Source organism: Scyliorhinus canicula, chromosome 7, assembly GCF_902713615.1.
Source record: "Scyliorhinus canicula chromosome 7, sScyCan1.1, whole genome shotgun sequence".
Classification (NCBI taxonomy): domain Eukaryota; kingdom Metazoa; phylum Chordata; class Chondrichthyes; order Carcharhiniformes; family Scyliorhinidae; genus Scyliorhinus; species Scyliorhinus canicula.
This window is the reverse complement of record NC_052152.1, coordinates 10,597,524-10,623,370: the sequence shown is the minus strand read 5'-3', so window position 1 is coordinate 10,623,370 and position 25,847 is coordinate 10,597,524. Positions and strand designations below refer to the sequence as shown.

The window sequence follows — 25,847 nt, the reverse complement described above, 5'->3', positions numbered from 1 at the left end:
CGCCAGAATGTGGCGACTAGGGTCTATTCACAGTAACATCATTGCAGTGTTAACGTAAGCCAGGAATAAAAGAATGACTAGGGTAAGAGTAGGGCCAGTCAAAGACAGAGGTGGGAAGTTGTGCATGGAGTCCGAGGAGATAGGAGAGATGCTAAAGGAATATTTTTTGTCGGTATTCACACAGGAAAAAGACAATGTTGTCGAGGAGAATACTTAGATACAGGCTACTAGACTAGAAGGGTTTGAGGTTCATAAGGAGGAGGTTTTAGCAATTCTGGACAGTGTGAAAATAGATAAGTCCCCTGGGCCGGATGGGATTTATCCTAGGATCCTTGGGAAGCTAGTGAAGAGATTGCTGAGCCTTTGGCTTTGATCTTGATGTCATCATTGAGGCAGAAGCTACCGGTTGTGTAATAACCCTTATGAGGCCCAAGGGGATACCCTAATCAATCTTCCCCTGGTACCCGTGAAATAGGAGCTTCCACACTCGTGGTTGAGCATGCCCAGCTGGGTCTCATAATTAGACCACATAAAAGCAGGCCCAGACAGGGATCACAATCTTGGTAGTCTTGACGGGGACATATTGTATGTGTGTTTTTATGTGTGTGTGTGTGTATGTGTCTGTGTGTGTATGTGTCTGTGTATGTGTGTATGTGTCTGTGTGTGTGTACGTGTGTATGTGTATTTCTATGTGCATGTATGTGTGTGTATGTATGTGTGTGTGTGTGTGTGTGTGTGTGTCAGTGTGTATATGTTCGTGTGTGTGTCAGTGTGTGTTTGTTCGTGTGTGTGTATGTGTATGTGTCAGTGTGTGTGTGTATGTTCGTGTGTGTGTATGTGTCAGTGTGTGTGTATGTGTCAGTGTGTGTGTATGTGCATGTGTGTGTGTATGTGTGTGTATGTGTGTGTATGTGTGTGTGCCACTCTAGCAGCCGTTTCCTGTGACATTGAATAAACCAACGTTGACTCAACTACTCAGCCTCCTGGGTCTTCATAGGTCGTTACTCACGTCTACCTCTGGATAGTTGGAAGGGTGCATAATTCTCCTACCTTGTTGGAGCTACTGGAATGCCCCATGATTCGATGTGATCTTCAAAGGACGAAAATCTAAATGATGGAAATAATGAAAATCGTTTTCAGTAATAAAAATGAATGGAAACTTGATGAGCATCTTAATTATCTAGATCCTTGTAGGGATGGATTGGGAGGTAGTACAGAAAATAGAGGAAAGGTGAGGGAGGGGGGCCTGCTGTTTTCCCGCTGCTCTGCCATCGGTGGGAAGGTCAGTGATTTGGATGTCTGCCAGGAGGCCAATTGAACAACTTCACTGGCCGGTTAAGGGCGATTTTCCACTTCTAAGGGAAGATTTTCCCTCGTTGAGTGGGCCTCAACAGGTGAGGATATTGCGGATCAAGTATATCCTGAAGACCGCCTTGGAGAACGCTTACCCGGAGATCAGAGGCTGAATGCCCTTGACTGCTGAAGTGTTCCCCGACTGGAAGGGAACATTCCTGCCTGGTGATTGTCGCACGATGCCCGTTCATTCGTTTGAGTCAGACAGTATCTCAGGCAATTTTAAATGCTCAGCTAGCGCTGTTAGTACCTCTTCTTTTCGTATTCTGTCAGGTAATGTTAATTGCAATGTTTTTGCCAAATCTAAAAGCCTGTTTTTAGTCTCTGTTCATGAGGTACTGCATGTGACCGTCTCCACCCCCAGGCACCCACTACCCTCTGTGTAAAAAACTTGCCTCGTACATCTCCTCTAAACCTTGCCCCTCGCACCTTAAACCTATGCCCCCTAGTAATTGAATCCTCTACCCTGGAAAAAAGCTTCTGACTATCCACTCTGTCTATGCCCCTCATAATTTTGTAAACCTCTATCAGTTCACCCCTCAGCCTCCGTCATTCCAGTGAGAACAAACCGAGTTTATTCAACCGCTCCTCATAGCTAATGCCCTCCATACCAGGCAACATCCTGGTAAATCTCTTCTGCACCCTCTCTAAAGCCTCCACATCCATCTGGTAGTGTGGCGACCAGAATTGAACATTATACTCCAAGTTTGGCCTAACTAAGGTTCTATACAGCTGCAACATGACTTGCCAATTCTTATACTCAATGCCCTGGCCACTGAAGTCAAGCATGCCGTATGCCTTCTTAACTACCTTCTTGCCCCTTTCAGTGACCTGTGGACCTGTACACCTAGATCTCTCTGACTTTCAATACTCTTGAGGGTTCTACCATTCACTGTATATTCCCTACCTGCATTAGACCTTCCAAAATGCATTACCTCACATTTGTCCGGATTAAACTCTATCTGCCATCTCTCCGCCCAAGTCTCCAAATGATCTAAATCCTGCTGTATCCTCTGACAGTCCTCATCGCTATCCGCAATTCCACCAACCTTTGTGTCGTCTGCAAACTTACCAATCAGACCAGTTACATTTTCCTCCAAATCATTTATATATAATCCGAACAGCAAAGATCCCAGCACTGATCCCTGTGGAACACCACTAGTCACAGCCCTCCAAGTAGAAAAGCACCCTTCCATTGCTACTCTCTGCCTTCTATGACCTAGCCAGTTCTGTATCCATCTTGCCAGCTCACCCTGTCATGTGTGACTTCACCTTTTGTACCAGTCTACCATGAGGGACCTTGTCAAAGGCCTTACTAAAGTCCATATAGACAACATCCACTGCCCTACCTGCATCAATCATCTTTGTAACCTCTTCGAAAAACTCTGTCAAGTTAGTGAGATACGACCTCACTTTCACAAAACCATGCTGCCTCTCGCTAATATGTCCATTTGCTTCCAAATGGGGGTAGATCCTGTCTCGAAGAATTCTCTCCTTGAAGCTTCTTCTATTGTGTTTGATTCTGTTTGGTGATGGGTCTGATAAGAATCGGTTAAAGGGGGAGGGGTGGGCCCTGTTGCCTGCGTGTTGGGCGATGGTATGTTTACTTTTGGGGATTGTTGTTACTGTGTTGAGAGCTTGTGCATTGTTTCGGGGAAATAGAATCTGGCAGATGGCAGTTTTTTTGACGCCAGAGGGTGGGAGCTGATGGGCTAGCTGGACAGCTCGTTCACGGTAGCAAAGTGGGAGGAGAGCTGAGGAAAGACGAAGTGGAGGGGGGGAGGGGGCAGGAGGGGGGTATTGCTGACGGGTAAGGGACAGCTGGGAGATTGGAGATGGAGATCAGATGGAGGTCGGCGCCAAGGGGCGGATCAAGTGAGGTGTGGAACACGGGCTGGAGCTGGCCTAAGGAAGGTCATGGCTGATCAACAGGGGAGGGGGGCAAGCCCCCCCCCCCCCCCCCCCCCCCCCCAGACCAGACTGGTTATGTGGAATGTTCGTGGACTGAACGGGCCGGTTAAGAGAGCCCATATGTTTCCACACCTGAGACAGTTAAAAGTGGACGTGGCCATGTTACAGGAGACACACCTGAAGCTGGGAGACCAAATTAAATTAAAGAAGGGATGGGTCAGGCAAGTGTTTCACTGAGGACTGGACTTTAAAACAAGGGGGGGGTGGCTATCCCGATTAACAAAAGGGTGACATTCGAGGTGCGGAGGATAGAGGCAGACCCGGGAGGCAGATTTGTTATGGTTAGCGGGAAGCTAGAGGGAATGGCAGCGGTGCTGGTGAATATATATGCCCCAAACTGTGATGATGTCGCGTTTATCAAGAAGGTGCTGGGGAAGATCCCAGACCTTGACTAGCACCAGCTGATCATAGGTGGTGACTTTAATACAGTCCTGGACCCGAGATTGGACCGGTCGAATGCTTGGTCGAGGATACTCTCAGCAATGGCAAAGGAACTGCGGGGGTTCATGGAGCGCATGGGAGGGGTAGATCCGTGGAGATTTGAGAGACCAAGGAACAGGGAATATTCATTCTACTCCCATGTATATAAGGCGTACTCCAGAATAGATTTCTTCATGCTAGATAAAACACTGTTACCAGGGGTTGAGGACACTGAGTACTCAGCAATTGTGGTTTCAGATCACGCACCACACTGGATAGACCTACGGGCAGACACGGGAATGCCCCAGCGCCCACAGTGGAGACTAGATACAGGGCTGTTAGCGGATGAGGAGATCTGTGAGCGAGTGAGAGAGGCCATTCGGGGGTACATAAAGATGAGACACGGGAGAGACTGCAGCTGGGGTGGTCCGGGAGGCACTGAAAGCGATCATTAGAGGGGAATGTACTTTGATTCGAGCCCACAGGGATAAAACTGAGCAGTCAGAGCTGGACAGGTTGGTAGGAGAAATCTTACAGGTGGACAGGAGATATTCGGAGTCTCCAAATGAGGAGCTCCTGAAGAAGTGTCAGATACTTCAAATGGAGTTTGAGCTCCTTTCCACAGGTAAGGCGGAGGGTCAGCTGAGGAGGGTTAAAGGGGCAATATATGAACATGGGGAGAAAGCTAACAGGATGCTGGCACATCAGCTGAGGAAGCAGGAGGCGGCGAGAGAAATAGGGAAAATAAAGGATTTCAGGGGGAAGGTGGCGACAGGCCCCGGGGGCGGTGAATGAAGTGTTCCGGGAATTTTATAGCCAGCTATATGAGTCGGAACCCCCAGTTGGAGAGGAGGGCATAAATCAATTCCTGGGGAGGTGAGAGTTCCCGAAGTTAAATGAAGAGCTGGTGGAGACCCTGGGGGGCCCGATTGGGCTTGAGGAGGTGATAGATGGACTGGGGGGGGGTCGATCCAATCGGGTAAATCGTCGGGACATGACGGATTCCTAGTGGAATTTTATAAGAAGTTCTATGGGTTTCTGGGGCCGCTCCTGGTTAAGGCTTTTAAGGAGTCCAAGGAGCTGGGAGCACTCCCCCAACAGTATCACAGGCATCAATCTCTCTCATCCTGAAGCGAGACAAGGATCCAGAGATCTGTGGATCGTACAGGCCAAACACCCTCTTGAATGTCGATGCCAAATTATTGGCAAAGATCCTGGCCACTTGAATAGTGGATTGTGTCCCCGAGATAATTGGGGAGGATCAGGCGGGATTTGTAAAGGGCAGGCACCTGACATCCAACATTAGACGACTTCTTAATGTAATTATGATGCCAGCGGAGGGGCGCGAGGCTGAGGTGGTAGTCGCTATGGACACGGAGAAGGCTTTCGACCGGGTGGAGTGGAAGTATCTATGGGATATTTTATTCAGGTTTGGGTTTGGGCAGGGATTTGTGGAGTGGGTCCGGTTATTGTACCGGGCCCCGGTAGCAAACGTAAAAACTAACCGAGTTCAGTCGGAATACCTTAGTCTATGTCAGGGGACAAGGCAGGGATGCCCACTCTCCCCATTACCGTTTGCCCTGGCCATAGAACCCTTCGCAATGGCCATTAGAGCAGTGAATGCCTGGCGGCGTATAATGAGGGGGTGGAACACAGGGTCTCTCTCTATGCGGACGATTTGCTGCTTTATGTCACGCACCTGGTGGGGCGGAGGGGGAAGGGGGTGATGACCGAAATGGTAGGTATTAGGAGAATTTGGGTGATTTTCAGGCTATAAGCAAAATTTGGGAAAGAACGAGATGTTCGTGATCCAGGCATGGGGCAGGAAAGGAGACTGAAGGAGTTACCTTTTAAAGTGGTTGGGGGGAGTTTTAGGTATCTGGGGATTCAAGTGGCCAAGGATTGGGGGCAGCTTCACAAGTTAAATTTGGGCAAAGCAGTGGATCAAATGAGAACTGATTTCCGCAGATGGGATATGCTCCCACTAACGCTGACAGGGAGGGTTCAGATGGTGAAGATGACGGTCCTTCCAAGACTGCTTTTCTTTTTTCAATGTCTCCCGATTTTTGTCCCAAAGGCTTTTTTCAGAAGTATGAATGTGGTGATGTCGAGGTTTATATGGTCGGGTAAAACCCCGAGAGGAAAGAAGACACTTCTGGAACGGGCCCGCGGGGAAGGGGGCTTGGCTCTCCCGAGCTTTATTAACTATTACTGGACTGCCAACATATCGATGGTCAGGAAGTGGGTAGTGGGGGAGGGGCTGGTCTGGGAGCGGATGGAGGAAGCATCCTGCAAAGGTACGAGTCTGGAGGCTTTACTGCCATGCGGGCAATGGAGGCAGCATATGAGACTGGAGGGGGCAGTGTGGTCACCGATCTGTGACAATCACCGGTTTGTCCCGGGTGGGGGGGGCACTGGATGGGGGCTTTAAGGTATGGCAGCGGGCAGGGATTGAGAGGTTTGGGGATCTATTCATCCTGGAGAGCTTTCTGACCTTGGAGACATTAGGGGAGGAGTTTGATTTGCCGGGTGGGAACGGGTTTCGGTACCTTCAAGTGCGGGACTTTGTACGGAGACAGGTCCCAAGCTTTCCTCCCCTCCCCGAGGGGACTGCAGGATAAAGTGCTGTAAAAAACAGGGGTTGGAGGTGGGAAGGTTTCAGAGATATACAGGGAATTGTTAGAGTGGGAAGGGGCCCCTATCAGAGAGGTGATGAGGAAGTGGGAAGAGGAGCTAGGAAGGGAGCTGGAAACTGAACTGTAGGAAAAAGCCTTGAAAAGGGTAAATGCATCCTCGTCCTGTGCCAGACTCAGCTTGATTGAGTTCAAGGTAGTCCACAGGGCCCACATGACGGTAGCCCAGATAAGTAGGTTCTTTGAGGAGGTGGAGGACAGATGTGGGCGGTGTGGGGGTAGCCCGGCCAACCAGGTTCATATGTTTAGGGCACAACCGAAACTGAGGGGATTCTGGCAGGGATTTGTTTTGTGTTTTGTTAGAAGTGCTGGAAGGTAGGGTAACTCCGAGTCCAGAATTAGCAATATTTGGGGTGTCGGAAGATCGGGGCGCAAAGGGGGGGTGGGGAGTGAGTCCGATATCCTGGCCTCCCCCCCCCCCCCCCCCCCCCAGTGGCCCGGAGACGGATCTTGCTGAGTTGGAGGGTCTTGGAGCCCCCGGAATCAGGAGTGTGGGCCAGGAATATGGTAGGGTTTCTCAGTCTGGAGAAAATCAAGTTCGCTCTGAGAGGATCAAGACAGGGATTTGCCCGGGGTTGGTGGCCGTTCATCGATTTCTTTAACGAAAATTGAACGGCAGCAGTAAGGGGGTTAGGGAAAAAGGGGGGGGGGGGGGGGTGAGGAAAGCAGGAGGCAGGGTAATGTTAAATAAGGACAGGGAGCTTAGTATACGGGTAATTGGGGACAGGGCGGGAGAAGTGGGGGACGTGGTTTATTGTTTGTTATTCTTTTAGGGGGGATTTTGTGCATTGACCCGTGCGGTTGTTTACGATGTCAACATGTTAAATCGTGAAAATTACAAATAAAATAAAATATTTTCTTTTAAAAAATGATAATCTTTCAAAGGGTGCAGGTTAGGATCAGGTATGGGAACAACTCAGAGGTTCAAACATGGGAAAGCAGGCACAGCTGAAAGTTCCCCACCAAGTCACATGCCATCCTGAGCAAAACCTGAAATTCCCTTCCGAAAACGCTGTGGGTGTATCTACACCACGTGGATTGCAGGGGTGTATGGGCCCATCAGCAACTTCTCAAGGACAGTTACAGATGGGTAACAATGAATTTGAGCTGGGAAATTTAAGAAATGTATTAAACTGAGTGTTGAATTGATAAAATGGTGACTGGTTTCATGCTAAATTGAGAAATAAAGGTCTGAATTCTCCCAAAGGCCCGACGCCGTCGTGAAACCCGGAGAGGTTCACGACGGCGTCGTCGGAGTCCTCTCCTGGCCCCCTATTCTCCCCCCGCCGGGGGGCTAGGAGGGTCGTGCCGGGAGACTCGGCCGCCGGGCCTTGTCGCTGGCATCAAGGCCCGGCGCGCCGAGAATGACGCGGCCGACGCGCCTAATGACGTCAGCCAATGGCCAGCGCCAACCCGCACTTGCGTGGTTGCCGTCTTCCCCTCCGCCGCCCCGCATGACATGGCGGCTTGATCTTGCGGGGCGGCGGAGGGGAAAGAGAGCGTCCAATTGGGACGCCGGCCCGATAATCGATGGTTACCGATCGCGGGCCTGTCCCCTCCCGAGCATGGTCATGGTGCTCAGTCCCCTCTAGGACCTCCACAAGCCCCAAACGAGCATCTCACTCCGTATTTACGACGGCAGCGACCAGGTGTGGTTGCCGCCGTCGTGAAACGGTCACGAACGGCAGGTCGCTCGGCCATCCGGATCGGAGAATCGCGGCCGCCGTGAAAAACGGCGGCCCGCGATTCTCCAAGCTGCGTGTCGCGTTTTAGATAGATAGAGAAATACAGCACAGAACAGGCCCTTCGGCCCACGATGTTGCGCCGAACTTTTGTCCTAGGTTAATCATAGAATTTTGGACAATTTGTCATGGCCAATCCACCCAACCTGCACATCTTTGGACTGTGGGAGGAAACCGGAGTACCCGGAGGAAACCCACGCAGTCGCGGGGAGGATGTGCAGACTCCACACAGACAGTGACCCAAGTCGAAATCGGACTTGGGACCCTGGAGCTGTGAAGCAATTGTGCTATCCACAATGCTACCGTGCTGCCCTTAAGAAGTTAACCTACACTCCCTTATTCTACCCTAATCCAAGTACCTATCCAATAGCCGTTTGAAGGTCCATAAATTTTCCGACTCAACTACTACCACAGGCAGTGCATTCCATGCCCCCACTACTCTCTGGGTAAAGAACCTACCTCTGACATCCCCTCTATATCTTCCACCATTTATCTTAAATTTATGTCCCCTTGTAATGGTGTGTTCCACCCGGGGAAAAAGTCTCTGACTATCTACTCTATCTATTCCCCTGATCATCTTATAAACCTCTATCAAGTCGCCCCTCATCCTTCTCCGTTCCAATGAGAAAAGGCCCAGCACCCTCAATCTTTCCTCGTATGACCTACTCTCCATTCCAGGCAACATCCTGGTAAATCTCCTCTGCACCTTTTCCAAAGCTTCCACATCCTTCCTAAAATGAGGTGACCAGAACTGCACACAGTACTCCAAATGTGGCCTGACCAAGGTTTTGTACAGCTGCATCATCACCTCACGGCTCTTAAATTCAATCCCTCTGCTAATGAACGCTAGCACACCATAGGCCTTCTTCACAGCTCTATCCACTTGAGTGGCAACTTTCAAAGAACAATGAACATAGACCCCAAGATCTCTCTGCTCCTCCACATTGCCAAGAACCCTACCATTAACCCTGTATTCCGCATTCAGATTTGTCCTTCCAAAATGGACAACCTCACACTTGTCAGGGTTAAACTCCATCTGCCACTTCTCAGCCCAGCTCTGCATTCTATCTATGTCTCTTTGAAGCCGACAACAGCCCTCCTCACTATCCACAACTCCACCAATCTTCGTATCATCTGCAAATTTACTGACCCACCCTTCAACTCCCTCATCCAAGTCGTTAATGAAAATCACAAACAGCAGAGGACCCAGAACTGATCCCTGCGGTACGCCACTGATAACTGGGCTCCAGGCTGAATATTTGCCATCCACCACAACTCTCTGTCTTCTATCGGTTAGCCAGTTTGTTATCCAACTGGCCAAATTTCCCACTATCCCATGCCTCCTTACTTTCTGCATAAGCCTACCATGGGGAACCTTATCAAATGCCTTACTAAAATCCATGTACACTACATCCACTGCTTTACCTTCATCCACATGCTTGGTCACCTCCTCAAAGAATTCAATAAGACTTGTAAGGCAAGACCTACCCCTCACAAATCCGTGCTGACTATCCCTAATCAAGCAATGCCTTTCCAGATGCTCAGAAATCCTATCCCTCAGTACCCTTTCCATTACTTTGCCTACCACCGAAGTAAGACTAACTGGCCTGTAATTCCCAGGGTTATCCCTATTCCCTTTTTTGAACAGGGGCACGACATTCGCCACTCTCCAATCCTCTGGTACCACCCCTGTTGACAGCGAGGACGAAAAGATCATTGCCAACGGCTCTGCAATTTCATTTCTTGCTTCCCATAGAATCCTTGGATATATCCCGTCAGGCCCGGGGGACTTGTCTATCCTCAAGTTTTTCAAAACGCGCAACACATCTTCCTTCCTGACAAGTATCTCCTCAAGCTTATCAGTCTGCTTCACGCTGTCCTCTCCAACAATATGGCCCCTCTCATTTGTAAATACTGAAGAAAAATACTTGTTCAAGACCTCTCCTATCTCTTCAGACTCAATACACAATCTCCCGCTACTGTCCTTAATCGGACCTACTCTCACTCTAGTCATTCTCATATTTCTCATGTATGTGTAAAAGGCCTTGGGGTTTTCCTTGATCCTACCCGCCAAAGATTTTTCATGCCCTCTCTTAGCTCTCCTAATCCCTTTCTTCAGTTCCCTCCTGGCTATCTTGTATCCCTCCAGCGCCCTGTCTGAACCTTGTTTCTTCAGCCTTACATAAGTCTCCTTCTTCCTCTTAACAAGACATTCAACCTCTCTTGTCAACCATGGTTCCCTCACTCGACCATCTCTTCCCTGCCTGACAGGGACATACATATCAAAGACACGCAGTACCTGATCCTTGAACAAGTTCCACATTTCACTTGTGTCCTTCCCTGACAGCCTATGTTCCCAACTTCTGCACTTCAATTCTTGTCTGACAGCATTGTATTTACCCTTCCCCCAATTATAAACCTTGCCCTGTTGCTCGAACCTATCCCTCTCCATTACTAAAGTGAAAGTCACAGAATTGTGGTCACTACCTCCAAAATGCTCCCCCACTAACAAATCTATCACCTGCCCTGGTTCATTACCAAGTACTAAATCCAATATGGCCTCCCCTCTGGTCGGACAATCTACATACTGTGTTAGAAAAGCTTCCTGGACACACTGCACAAACACTACCCCATCCAAACTATTTGATCTAAAGAGTTTCCACTCAATGTTTGGGAAGTTGAAGTCGCCCATGACTACTACCCTGTGACTTCTGCACCTTTCCAGAATCTGTTTCCCAATCTGTTCCTCCACATCTCTGCTGCTATTGGGGGGCCTATAGAACACTCCCAACAAGGTGACTGCTCCTTTCCTATTTCTAACTTCAACCCATATTACCTCAGTAGGCAGATCCCCCTCGAACTGCCTTTCTGCAGCTGTTATACTATCTCTACTTAACAATGCCACCCCCCCACCTCTTTTACCATCCTCCCTAATCTTGTTGAAACATCTATAACCAGGGACCTCCAACAACCATTTCTGCCCCTCTTCTATCCAAGTTTCCGTGATGGCCACCACATCGTAGTCCCAAGTACCGATCCATGCATTAAGTTCACCCACCTTATTCCTGATGCTTCTTGCATTAAAGTATACACACTTCAACCCATCTCCTTGCCTGCAAGTATTTTCCTTTGTCATTGTTACCTTCCCCACTGCATCACTACGTGCTTTGGCGTCCTGACTATCGTCTACCTTAGTTGCTGGACTACAGATCCGGTTCCCATTCCTCTGCCAAATTTTGCGACACGCCATTTTGGGGGGGGGTGGGAGAATCGCAAGAGGTGCGAGAGCGGACCTCCCGCGATTCTCCCACCCGGCGTGAGGAGCGGAGAATTCTGCCCAAAATCTTGTGAGGATTGGTTGTGTGTAGCAGCTATCATCCTGAAGCATCCTGGGATTTGCCAGCAGGATTATTGTGCCAATGGGCCTGCAGGCTTGAGAAACACTTGGAAGATTGGCAACAAAAGATGGTCCTAAGGGCCATTAAAAGAAATTGCAAGGAACACAAGAAATAGAAGCATCAGGCCCTTCAAATCTGCCCTGCCATTCAAAATGCTCATGGCTGATCTATGCCGGCCTCAAAACCTTTTCTGTGACATTTCCCCATAGCCCTCTATTCCTTGGTCTGTCAAATATTTATCCACCTCCATTTAAATACTTCTAATGATCCAGCCTTTACCAGAGAATTTCAGAGATTAATCACCCTCTGTGAGAAGCAGGGGACCAAAACTGTACGCAGTACTCCAGGTGAGGAAAACACACACACACAGCTAAGAGGTTAGCACAAATGAAGCAACCAACAGTTACCCAAGGTGGAGGTTAGATAGTTAGAGCAGTGCAGCTGATCAACTACATCACGAGTGGGATGCAGAATGATGCCAACGATGCAGGTTTAATCCCTGTATTGGATATGGTACTTCACTATTTTGCTTTTATTTTAAGGAGATAGCGGCGTTGGACTGGGGTAAGCACAGTAAGAAGTCTTACAACACCAGGTTAAAGTCCAACAGGTTTGTTTGGAGTCACTAGCTTTTGGAGCACAGCTCCTTCATCAGGTGTCATGCTTATGGAGTGATTCCCCTTAAGCTATATGTAAACAAATGTCTCTCTTCAATGGAGATAGATACAAGATTGTGAGCTCTGGCTAAATACCTAATAATAGGGATGTAGCTCCATCTTCTGGTAGAAGTCCAACATGATGGCCACAGAGCTGCTCCTTTAATAATGGGAATATCTACCCAAGAACCACTGTGTGTGTTAGTTGTGTCACTGTGGGTAGCACCCTTACCTTAATCTGATGGCTGTGGGATCAAGCCCCAACACTATGGAACTGAGAGCAGAAATACAGGCTGACAGTCCAAAGAAGTGTGTCACTTCTGGAGATGCCATCTTTTGGATGGAACATTAAACCTAGGTCTTGCCTGTTCTCAGGTGGATATCAAGTGTCCTGTGGCGTTATTTTGAGGGAGTGCACCCAGGTGCCCCGGCCAACCTTCATCCCTCAATCAATATCACTCAAAACAGCTGGTTTGATCATTATTAGATTGCTGTCTGTTGGAGCTTGCTGTGCACAAATTGGCTGCTGTATTACAACAATGCTTACACTTCGAAACTGCTTCATTGGCTGTAACAATACCTGGGCAAATCCTGAAAGGCAGTGTATATTGACAAATCTTCCTTTCATTTAGGGGCATAAGTGGTGTTGCCCAAATTTAAAATATTATTGCTATCAACCTGTGTTCAATTAGCAGAATTGACTGAAGAATATTTTCTGGATATTCAGGCAATAATCTACTTTTGTTCAAGGAGAAAATTTCAAGACCAGTTTTATTCAACAATGAGCAAAGTTTCATTCAATCAAGATGCAAATATCAAACTGTTGTACCCCACGGACAATATTCCGTCCAGTAATTAACAGGTAAGCCTGCTTCCAACCCAGTTTCCTGCCATCAACTCCACTCCCAGATTCCCAACTACAGCACTTAGTATATAACTGAAATAAACTTACTTGGAAAGGAGTTGTTTGGAGTCCTGTAAATAAAAGAAGAGGAGATCAATCAACAAAGTGAAACGATCCCTGTCCAGATACAGAAAGACCTGGACACTATCCAGGCTTGGGCCGGCAAGTAACATTCCCATCACTGAATGCCACACTTTCAACACCCTGGGGACTAGCCTTGGCTAGAAACTTAACTGGACTAGCCATATAAATATTGTGGTCATAACAGCCGATCAAGGCGAGCAAACCTGCGGCGAGTAACTCACCTCCTGACTCCCCATAGCCTGTCCACCATCTACAAGGCACATGTCAAGAATGTGATGGATTGCTCTCCACTTGTCTGGGGAGCTGCCAACAACACTCACGAAGCTTGACACCATGCAGGTTAAGGCAGTCGATCCACAAACATTCACTCCCTCCACTACTGACACACAGCAGCAGCCGTGTGTACCATCTACACGATGCACTGCAGAAACTCGCAAAGGTTCCTTGGTCAGCACCTTCCAAACCCATGAGCACTACCATCCATTTGGAGAAGGGCAGAAGATATCTGGGACCACCGCCATCTGGAAGTTTTCCTCCAAGTTATTCAGAATCCTGGCTTGGAAATATATTTTCATCCCTTCACTGTCACTGGGTCAAAATCTTGGAACTCCCTCCCTAACAGCACTGTGGGTGTACCTCCACGTCAAGGACTGCAGCGGTTCAAGAAGGCAGTTTCCAATTACCTTCTCAAGGGCAATCAGGGGTGGGATATAAATGTTGGCCCAGCCAACAAAGCCCAAATCCCTTGTGAATAAAAAAAAAGTTGAATACGACAAAGGGAATGATATTTAGGTTAAAGAATGCAGCAGGCAGAGTGAATCACAATAATTGAACAGTGAAACATTTGTCTACAGCACATTCTGAGTCAGGTATGAGGCAGCAGCAACAATAAGTGGATAGTTCACAAATTAAAGCATTTCAGATCTTTTGATGTTTCGTAGAACTGGTTAGATGTGAGGTTAGATTGTTAGCAGATGAGGAGGTGTGTGAGCGGGTTAGGGTCGCTATTCGGGGGGATTTGGAGCTGAATGAAAAGGGTGAGATATGGGAGGCGCTTAAGGCAGTGTTCAGGGGGAATTTTATACTGACACGGGGACATAGGGACAAGACGGAGCGGGCAGAGATGGCTAGACTAGTGGATAAGACCCTGCAGGGTTAAAAGGAGGTATTCGGAGGCCCCGGAGGTGGGGTTGTCTTGGAGTATTACGGGAAACAGATGGAGATGATGAAAACTTATAACTTAAGGAATAAAAAGGACAGTTGCAACATGGATACCAACTTGGCTCAATAATGGGGAAAAGAGAGCAATGGATATTTTTCAGGGTTGCAGTGGAGTTCCCCAAGGGTCAGTATTGGGATCCTTGCTTTTCCTTGTGTGCAGGGGACAATTTCAAAGGTTGCAGATGAAACTGGAAGTGTTGTTGAAGCTGCAGTCGCACAGGTAAGTGGAGAGTATTCCACTACACTCCTGGCTTGAGCCTTGTAGATGGTGGATAGGCTTTGGAGGGGGGTCAGGAGGTGAGTATTTCAACTGAGTTGTGTTCAGCTGTCAAAGTCTCCGCAGTCCACTAGCCAGTTGCTTTTTATACAAATGCGTCCAGAATGGTCACTAGCCTGTTGGTGATTGTGGAAGGAACCAACAATGAGTTCATAAGAGGAGAGGTGATATTCGGAAAAATAAATCGTACCTGAATAAAGGAGAGATTATCCATTTGCTGCATCTTCGGTGTTTCAGTATCTATTAATGTCATCTCCTCCATCTGTTTTGCCAGTGTTTCGGAACAGCTCCTGATCTGAGAGAGCACGCGACGCTCCTCGTCATCGATCAGTTTCAGTGCGTACTTTTCATCTTCTTCCAATGCTTTCCTCCATTCCGAGAACTCCTTTGACAACTCTCCTTTCAGCTCAGTGGTGAGTTTCTAAAAATCCATCCAACACTTTCATTACAAGCTGTTCTCACACAGAATAGCGTGGCTAATCCACCTACCCTGCACATCTTTGGGTTGTGGGGGCGAGACCCACGCAGACACGGGGAGAATGGACAGAGATTCAGGGCCAGGATCAAACCTGTGACCTCGGCGCCGTGAGGCAGCAGTGCTAGCGACTGCGCCACCGTGCTCTCTCTTCCTGAACCATTGAGTTACACTGAGTGAAGACCTGTACTCCCAGAGCATAATTAGGTTGGGAATTTCAAGATATTAATTGAGCAGTACGATCCCGACAGTGCTGAAAGCGAACCCTACTTGGGCCCACTCCCCGTAACCCCATAACCACACCATTTTATTTGTTGTTGTTTGAATTTAGAGTACCCAATTACTTTTTTTCCAATTAAGGGGCAATTTAACATGGCCAATCCACATAACCTGCACATCTTTGGGTTGTGGAAATGAAACCCACGTAGACACAGGGAGAATGTAGAAACTCCACACGGACAGTGACCAAAGGGCGGGATCGAACACGGGTCCTCAGTGCTGTAGGCAGTAGTGCTAACCACTGTGCCGCCCAACCCCATAACCACATCTAACATTTTGGACACTAAGGGACAATTTGGAATGGCCAATCCACCTAACCTCCCCATCTTTGGACTGTGGGAGGAAACCGGAGCACCTGGAAGGAACCCACGCAGACATGGGGAGAATGTATTAATTAATTGGTCAAAGACTTAACTGGACGAGCCAAATACTGTAGCTATAAGAGCGGATTAGAGACTGGGTATTCTGAGGTAAGTAACTCACTCCTGACGCCCCAAAGCCTGTCCACCATCTACAAGGCTCAAGCCAGGATTGTAGTGGAATACTCTCAACTTACCTGTGCGACTGCAGCTTCAACACTCCAGAAGAGCAACACCGTCTGGGACAAAGCATCCCATCTGGTCGGCACACCATTCAACACCTTAATCATTCACTTCCTCCAACACTGGTGCACAGTGGCAGCTCACCAAGGCTCCTTTGCCAGCACCTTCCAAATCTGTGACCTCTACCACCTACAGGAACAAAGTCAACAGGTGCATGGGAACACTACCCTTGCATGTTCCTCTCACCCTCTCCCATCCTAACTTGGAACTACACTGTTCCCTCACCGTTGTTGGGTCAAAATCCTGGAACTCCCGACCTAATGGCACTGTGGGTGCATCTACACCACATAGGCTGCAACAGTTCTAGAAGGCAGCGCACCACCACTTGCTCAAGGGCAATTAGGGATGGCCAATAAATTTGGGCCTAGCCAGTGAAGCCCACATCCCTCGAATGAATTTTAAAAAAACACAGGCTACATCAGTTCAAGCCAATGGCTCACCAAAACCTGGGTAGTGCTCAAGTACTCAAGAGTTACACATGGACTTCTGCAGTTCAAGCAGGTGACACCCCACCACCTTCTCAATGGTTATTAGAGATATGCAATAAATGCAGACCTTGCCAGCAACACTCGTCTCCATTGAATTAAAAAAAGAATGACATAGACTCGAGTGTTCAGGGCATCATATCAAAATGTGTGGCTGATGTAAATCTTCGACGTATTCTGAATTGTGAAGAACATAGAACATAGAAAAATACAGCACAGAACAGGCCCTTCGGCCCACGATGTGTGCCGAACTTTTGTCCTAGATTAAGAACAAATTAATCTACACCCCATCATTCCACCATAATCCATGTACCTATCCAATAGCCGCTTGAAGGTCCCTAATGTTTCCGACTCAACTGCTTCCACAGGCAGTGCATTCCATGCCCCCACTACTCTCAGGGTAAAGAACCTACCTCTGACATCCCCCCGAAATCTTCCACCATTCACCTTAAATTTATGTCCCCTTGTAATGGCTTGTTCCACCTGGGGGAAAAGTCTCTGACTGTGTACTCTATTCCCCTGATCATCTTATAAACCTCTATCAAGTCGCCCCTCATCCTTCTCCGTTCTAATGAGGCAAGGCCTAGCACCCTCAGCCTTTCCTCGTAAGACCTACTCTCCATTCCAGGCAACATCCTGGTAAATCTCCTTTGCACCTTTTCCAAAGCTTCCACATCCTTCCTAAAATGAGGAGACCAAAACTGCACACAGTACTCCAAATGTGGCCTTACCAATGTTTTGGACAGCTGGATCATCACCTCACGGCTCTTAAATTCAATCCCTCTGCTAATGAACGCTAGCACACCATAGGCCTTCTTCACAGCTCTATCCACTTGAGTGGCAACTTTCAAAGATCTATGAACATAGACCCCAAGATGTCTCTGTTCCTCCACATTGCCAAGAACCCTACTGTTAACCCTGTATTCCACATTCGTATTTGTCCTTCCAAAATGGACAACCTCACACTTTTCAGGGTTAAACTCCATCTACCACCTCTCAGCCCAGCTCTGCATCCTATCTATGTCTCTTTGAAGCCGACAACAGCCCTCCTCACTACCCACAACTCCACCAATCTTCGTATCATCTGCAAATTTACTGTCCCACCCTTCAACTCCCTCATCCAAGTCATTAATGAAAATCACAAACAGCAGAGAACCCAGAACTGATCCCTGCGGTACGCCACTGGTAACTGGGATCAAGGCTGAATATTTGCCATCCACCACCACTCTCTGACTTCTATCGGTTAGACAGTTTGTTATCCAACTTGCCAAATTTCCCACTATCCCATGCCTCCTTACTTTCTGCATAAGCCTACCATGGGGAACCTTATAAAATGTCTTACTAAAATCCATGTACACTACATCCACTGCTTTACCTTCATCCACATGCTTGGTCACCTCCTCAAAGAATTCAATAAGACTTGTGAGGCAAGACCTACCCCTCACAAATCCGTGCTGACTATCTCTAATCAAGCAGTGTCTTTCCAGATGCTCAGAAATCCTATCCCTCAATATTCTTTCCATTACTTTGCCTACCACCGAAGTAAGACTAACTGGCCTGTAATTCCCAGGGTTATCCCTATTCCCTTTTTTGAAACGGGGCATGACATTCACCACTCTCCAATCCTCTGGTACCACCCCTGTTGACAGTGAGGACAAAAAGATCATTGCCAACGGCTCTGCAATTTCATCTCTTGCTTCCCATAGAATCCTTGGATAAATCCCATCAGGCCCGGTGGACTTGTCTATCCTCAAGTTTTTCAAAATGCCCAACACATCTTCCTTCCTAACAATTTAGGGCAGCACGGTAGCATGGTGGTTAGCATAAATGCTTCGCAGCTCCAGGGACCCAGGTTCGGTTCCCGGCTGGGTCACTGTCTGTGCGGAGTCTGCACGTCCTCCCCGTGTGTGCGTGGGTTTCTTCTGGGTGCTCCGGTTTCCTCCCACAGTCCAAAGATGTGCGGGTTAGGTGGATTGGCCATGCTAAATTGCCCGTAGTGTCCTAAAAAGTAAGGTTAAGGGGGGGTTGTTGGGTTACGGGTATAGGGTGGATACGTGGGTTTGAGTAGGGTGTTCATTGCTCGGCACAACATCGAGGGCCGAAGGGCCTGTTCTGTGCTGTACTGTTCTATGTTCTAAGTATCTCCTCGAGCTTACCAGGCTTGTGTTAGACTTCAAAGGGACATAGAATGGCTGGTGGAATGGGTAGATAGTTGACAGACATCAAGGCAGAATTCTCCGGTCCACCAGTCGTGTGTTCCTCAGCGGCGTGCCCTCGCCGGCAGCGGGATTCTCCGTTTCCGCCACCTGTCAATGGGATTTCCCATTGTGGTCATCCTACGTCACCGGGAAACCCGCGGGCGTGGGTGTGCTGCTGGCGCAACGGGGAATCCCGCCGGCAGAGAATCCCGCTGCAATTCTTTTTGAGGGCACTGTAATTCCCGGGAGGTTCACAGCATGCACACCCATGAAGATGAATGGCCATAATCCAACCACAACCAGAGTCAATGGAGGTAAGGCAGGCGGTGCTGAGTTACACCCCAACGTCCTGGCCCAATGGTGGAGGACATTTTTGTCCTTCATTGACATTTCCTTAGCGACCACATCACCCTTTAAATCAGCTCTTCGGTTGAGTCATTTTCAGAGATTACCAATAACATGTCTAACGTGGGGGTGGAGATAAGCACTTCACCCACGTGAAACATATGGCCACTTGCTGTAATCAGTGACATGTCCCCAACAGAACCAGCCTGATTTATCAACACTCTTTCTGTGGCGTGTGTTTACACAGCTCCAAGGAAAGCTCTTTCTTAATCCATATACACACAATTTTCATACCTTTATTTCAGCTTCTGATATCTTCAAGCCTTGTTGTTCAGTTGAACAGTTTTTCTTAATTCTTTCAAGGTTGGCAACTTTTCCCTTCAACTGGTCCTAAAAACAACAATTGAAACAATTTGTGAGTATCGCAGCCGGATGGTAGGAAATGAGAGATCTCATCTGGGTTCACAGATTTAGGGAACTTCCCCCAGGGGGTGGTGGTAACTCGGGGCCTGGACAAAGTAGATGGGAAGAAAATGTTCCCACTCATGAAACTTCGAGAACACAAGGGCACAGACCTAGGGGGCGTGATTAACCGACCTCGTCGCCCCCGGCTTGGTGTCACGACAAGGCCGCTCACGAGATTCGTGGAGCTCGAGACGTCTCACGAGATTGAACCAAACCTCAATCTCGCCCAGGCTGGGCGTGATCCAGATCAGCATATTTAAATGGGCCATTAAGCTCATTTAAATATGCGTTCACCAGATTCTCCTGGCGCCCGGGAACTAACGGCCTCCCCAGCAAGGCCTCAACCGGGCGCCGTTTAGTACTGGCCCATACAAACGTGGACAAGGTGTAATGGCACCTGCTGGGGGGGTGGGGGGTCTCCCAGTCCATTGGAGACCCCTGGGTGGTTGGGGCCAGGACAGAGTGGCACCCTGGCTCTCCCTCTAGCGCCCGTGCAACTTGGCACTGCCAGGGTGCTAGGGTGGCAATGCCAGGGTGGCCAGGTGGCACTTGTAAGGGTCAGGATCTGAGGAAGCCATCCCCATAAATGGGGTGATAACGTTGCTATGAAGGTTCAGGAGGTGAATGGCGGGTATGACGGGGCCTCATAAAAATTGGGGGCAGGGGGGTGAAGGGTGGGGTTCCTGAAAGGGGGGGGAGTCTGAAAGGGGGATGGAGAGGCTTGAAAGGGGAGGTACCTCAGTGATCTCATAGTCAGATGTCCTTACTTGGGGGTGGTGTGGGGTAATGCCCCTGTGTGCTGGGGGGTGACATTCTCTGTGGGTGAGAGGTGTGGGGGAAACTCAAGCTCATGTAGCGATCAGGGTACCCTTTCAAAATGGTGGCCCAATCTCTGAGGAGCCGGACTCACTGGCTGGTTCAGCTCCCCACTGCTAAAAACATTTCTTAGAATGGGCTGAACTGGGGAGAAACTCCCCAAGGGCCATGTGTGTGTGAATACCAGTGTGGATCTCACCCAAAAACACCATGCCAAACTTGCCCAAAATGACACTTAGACCATAAGACCATAATAAGAAGTCTTACAACACCAGGTTAAAGTCCAACAGGTTTGTTTCAAACACGAGCTTTTGGAGCGCTGCTCCTTCCTCAGGTGAGGAAGGAGCAGTGCTCCGAAACTCGTGTTTGAAACAAACCTGTTGGACTTTAACCTGGTGTTGTAAGACTTCTTACTGTGCTCACCCCAGTCCAACGCCGGCATCTCCACATCATAAGGCCATAAAACATAGAAACAGAATTAGGCCACTCGGCCCATCAAGTCTGCTCTGCCATTCAACCATGGCTGATATTTTTCTCATCCCCATTCTCCTGCCTTCTCCCCATAACCCCTGATCCCCTTATTAATCAAGAACCTATCTATCTCTGCCTTAAACACACTTAGTGATTTAGCCTCCACAGCCTTCTGCGGCAAAGATTTCCACAGATTCACCACCCTCTGGCTGAAGAAATTGCTCCTCATCTCTGTTTTAAAGGATCCTCCCTTTAGTATGAGATGGTGTTCTCTGGTTCTAGTTTTTCCTTCAAGTGGAAACATCCTCTCCACGTCCACTCTATCCAGGCCTCGCAGTATCCTGTATCCCCCTCATGCTTGTAAACTCCGAGAACAGAACCTGAGTCCTCAACCGTTCCTCATACGACAAGCACTTCATTCCAGGGATCATTCTTGTGAACCTCCTCTTTTCCAAGGCCAGCACATCCTTACTTAGATCTGGGGCCCAAAACTGCTCACAATATTCCAAATGGGGTCTGACCAGAGCCTTATACAGCCTCAGAAGTACATCCCTGGCCTTGTATTTTCACCCTCTCAACGGGAATGCGAACATTGCATGTGCCTTCCTAACTGCCGACTGAACCTGCACATTAACTTTAAGAGAATCGTGAACAAGGACTCTCTAGTCCCTTTGCGCTTCCAATTTCCTAAGCATTTCCCCATTTAGAAAATAGTCTGTGTCTCCATTTCTCCTTCCAAAGTGCAAAACCTCACACTTTTCCACATTGTGTTCCATCTGCCACCAAATTGCCCACTCTCCGAGCTTATCCAAGTCCTTCTGCTGCCCCCTTGCTTCCTCAATACCACCTGTCCCTCTGCAGATCTTTGTATCATCTGCAAACTTAGCAACAGTGCCTCCAGTTCCTTCTTTCAGATCATTAATTTGTGAAAAGTTGTGGTCCCAGCACCGACCCCTGAGGAACACCACTCGTCACCAGCTGCAGTCCTTCACCCCCTCTCTCTGTCTTCTGCCAGTCAGCCAATCCTTTATCCATGCCAGGATCTTACCCTTAACACCATGGGCTCTTAACTTATTAACCAGTCTCCTCTGCGACACCTTGTCAAAGGACTTCTGGAAATCTAAATAAATTACGTCCACTGGTTCTCGTTTGTCTGACTTCCTTGTTACTTCTTCAAAGACCTCGAACAGATTTGTCAGACGTGACCTCCCCTGTCAAATTCTATCATCTTGTGGTCACTGCTCCCCAAGGGTCCCTTCACCTTAAGTTCCCGAATCAAGCCTGCCTCATTACACATCACCAAATCCAGAATTGGCTGTTCCCTAGTAGGCTCTGCCACAAGCTGCTCCCCAAAAATCTCTTAGGCATTCCACAAATTCCATTTCTTGCGATCCTCTACCAACCTGATTTTCCCAGTCCACCTGTACATTGAAGTCCCCCATGATTATTGTCATAGGGCTGAATTCTCCCGCTCCGCCCACCCACTGCAAATACGCCAAGGGTGTACCGTGTACAATGGAGAACTCCATTGACTTCGGCCGGGATTCTCCATTTGGCGGGCGGATGCGGCTGGAGAATATCGCCCTTAGAAATCTGTCGGTTGAATTCCGCCCAGGAAAATTGTTTTCATGCAGTTATTGGTTAGACTCTGAAATGCTCTGTCTGAAGGTGTAATGGAGGCAGGTTCGAATGAAGCATTCAAAAGGGGATTAGACTGATAGCTGAAAAGGATGTGCAAGGTTATGGAGAGAAAGTGGGAGAATGGAACAAGGCAAGTTGCCTATTTGGAGAGCTGGTGCTGATTCACTGAGCCAATTCTGTACCATTTCTGTGAATCTACTCCTGTTTTTTTCCGTTTTGAAGTAGAGTGCCCAGTTACCCCTTTCACAGTATTTCTATTCAGATAATTGCAATGGGATGATTAAAGTTCAGTTCATTTTACATTTGTTGAATTGTGCCCTGAACGTCATGAACCGAATGGGTGGGATTCTCCATCAGTCGCCTGTTTCTCGGCTGCGCCATTCACTGGCGGCGAGATTGTCTACTCCCGCTGCTTGTCAATGGGATTTCCCATTTAAGCCACCCCCACGCTGCAGGGTTGAGCTGCCGGCAGGAATAAAGCATCCCAAAGCCGGAGATTTCCGGCCAATAACTTCACCAATTGTGGGGTATATCTATATCAGAGTTGGCAAAGCGGTGTGCGGCTTTTAATAAGGCGGAGTCAACGTTATTTAGGAGTGGAGTCAGGTTTGAAGTGGTGTAACCGGCGAGACTGAGAGTGAATATCGATTGAAAGATAATTGTTTTCAATATTTCGAAGGGGGCGGAGGCTTCTGTCAAGGAGCATCTGCTTGGACTTGATGAAATGAATTTGATTGGGACATTAATGGGGATGGTTGGGAGGGGTTGCTTTGAGATGTGTTTTGGTATGTTTGGGGTTAAGGGGGCTCCGGTTGTCAGGGGAGGGGGGTAGTGGTGAAAGTAACATTTGGGGGAATATGAGGCCCTCGGGGGGAGTTTAAGTTGGGTGTTGAGCTTTGGTTACTCTTCCGTAGCCGGGACAGCTTGGGAGCATCCTTGTTCTTTGTACTTTGAGCATACACCCTGGGCAGGGTGTTCTCTATAACAGCTGTAAAGTTGGGTGGGGGAGAGCAATTAGGACTTGTTCGAACTGCTGGAGCAAAGATCAGTGAGCCTAGCTTGTTTGTTTGGTGTGAAGAGGTTTTATCTCCCTTTACTTTTGCTTCTTTTGCAAATTGCTTCAAATCTTTGCCCTCTCTCTCTCTCTCCCCATTCTTTCACAAGCCTTTCAAACCGGTGTTGGTAACACTATCCATATTCACATGTGTGCACTGTGAAAACAAGACACCGTTCAATTATGTAAGCCCTGTTTCAGGTCCCATGAGCTCTCTGCTTCACCATATGCTACTACGGATAAGCAGCAGGTCCCAGTGATACCAGTTGTGGGAGTGCAGGAAAGTTAATAGCTCCCCTGCTGAACTTGCGAATGGTCAGAGCCTGGGGTAAAGGAAGGGGAGGAGGCGCCATCAGACGGGATCCTTTTTTAAAATAAATTTAGAGTACCCAATACATTTTTTCCAATTAAGGGGCAATTTAGCACGTTCAATCCACCTACCCTGCACATACTTGGGTTGTGGGGGCGAAACCCACGCAAACACTGGGAGAATGTGCAAACTCCACATGGACAGTGACCCAGAGCCGGGATTGAACCTGGGACCTCGGCAGGGCCGGCTCAAGGCACCGGCAACTCGGGCTGTCGCCCGGGGCGCCATGTGCTCGGGGGCGCCAGAGACTCGGGTCCCGCGCATGCGCAGTTGGGCCGGTGCCAACCAGCGCATGCGCGGTGGCCGCCCGCCCCCAGGGCGGCCCCCCGGCTCTGTCCGCCCCCCCGCTCGGTCCCCCCCGCCCCCCTCGGGTCCGCCCCCCCGCCCTCGGGTCCGCCCCCCTCGGGTCCGCCCCTCCTCGGCCCCGCCCCACCCTCGGGTCCGCCCCTCCTCGGCCCCGCCCCCCGCTCCTCCTCGCCCCCCCCCTCGGCCCCGCCCCCCGCTCCTCCTCGCCCCCGCCCCCCGCTCCTCCTCGCCCCCGCCCCCCGCTCCTCCTCGCCCCCCCCCCCATCGGCCTCGGCCCCCCCCCCCCGGCCCCCCCCCCCCCCCCCGGCCCCGCCCCCCCCCGCCCCCCGCCCCCCCAAGGGCGCCGAAGTTCAGCTTGCCCGGGGCGCCAGCAACCCTTGAGCAGGCGCTGGACCTCGGCGCCGTGACCGGGGGGGGGGGGAATCCTGACCTTTTCTGTAGGCCCTTTACCCCAGCACCTTAAAAATCAATACTCACCTTGATCTTAGCTGCTGCCTGATCGAGGCTCAGCAGAGTGTGGGATTTGTGACTCCCTATCACTGTGCAGGATATACACACACACTTTTCATCCTCTTTGCAGTAAAACTCAAGAATTTTCTTATGATCCAGGCACTGCCTCTTTGTCAGGTCTGCCAGAGGCTCGATCAGGGGATGGTCACTGAAGGTCTTTTTTGTCAAATGGGGCTTTAAATGGAAGGAACAAAATGAGGTTTCACATTTGAGGCAGGTCTTCACAGCTGGAGCTGGATTCTCAATGCAGTACTCACACATAACAGGGGCAGATTCAGCGTGAGCAGCCTGGGACTGATTGTACTTCTCCACGATGTTACGCAGAGTGAAGTTTCTCTCCGGACAGGGCCTGGGGTTGAAATTCCTACGGCACTGAGGGCAGCTCACTCTACCTTGCAGTCCAAAATGTGCCCAAGCATTGTCGATGCATTTCTCACAGAAGCTGTGCTGGCAGGGCAATATGACAGGGTCCTGGTATATCTGGAGGCATACGGAACAAGTCAGCTCCTCGGCAAGAGATCCAGCAGTTTCCATTCTTCCAACCCTGCAAAGACAATGCTTGAGCAGAAAATATTGTGAACCCAGAGCAGGAAGTGAAACACAATCAGTGGCTGGATAGTCGCGTATCCGGAGAGGGTAAAAATGTTTGCTTTCAGTTTCATGGTTTTGTTGAAGTTAACCGTTTAAATTCTGGAATATTAAACAGTAAGACTACAAGGGCACATTTTAACTCCCAGGATCAGGGCTTAATGGTGATGGCTCATAATTACTGCCCCATTCTCACAATTTTAAAGATATAAGTCCACTCTTTGCCAGCGATCCTTAAAATAACTGCTTCTGGCCTCACACAAAATGCCACCGGATTTCCTTTCTGGTCAGGGCCAGGATAAGCGGTGCTGCCCCTCCTGTGCTTACAACAAATAGAATAATCATTATTGTCACAAGTAGGCTTACATTAACACTGCAATGAAGTTACCGTGAAAAGCCCCTAGTCGCCACGCTCCGACGCCTGCTCGGGTACACAGAGGGAGAATTCCACCCCCTCAAAGAACCTACTCATTCTGGCCACGGTCATATCGTCCTGTGGACTACCTTAAATTGGATGAGACTC

The 25,847-nt window shown here is 49.1% G+C and overlaps 1 protein-coding gene across 1 annotated transcript in view; it reads right to left on the bottom strand.

The window, feature by feature from the left end:
* LOC119968632 (E3 ubiquitin/ISG15 ligase TRIM25-like) overlaps positions 1-25,622 on the bottom strand; it is a 162,555-nt gene extending 136,933 nt beyond the window's left edge. Inside the window, exons 1-5 of the mRNA XM_038801254.1 lie at positions 24,704-25,622; positions 19,398-19,493; positions 14,910-15,140; positions 13,186-13,208; positions 1,051-1,107 (exon numbers count right to left, since the gene is read on the bottom strand). Coding sequence (XP_038657182.1) covers positions 1,051-1,107; positions 13,186-13,208; positions 14,910-15,140; positions 19,398-19,493; positions 24,704-25,270 — 974 coding nt within the window. The 5' untranslated portion in view covers positions 25,271-25,622. The remainder of the gene's footprint in view (positions 1-1,050; positions 1,108-13,185; positions 13,209-14,909; positions 15,141-19,397; positions 19,494-24,703) is intronic.
* Positions 25,623-25,847: the final 225 nt, after the last annotated feature.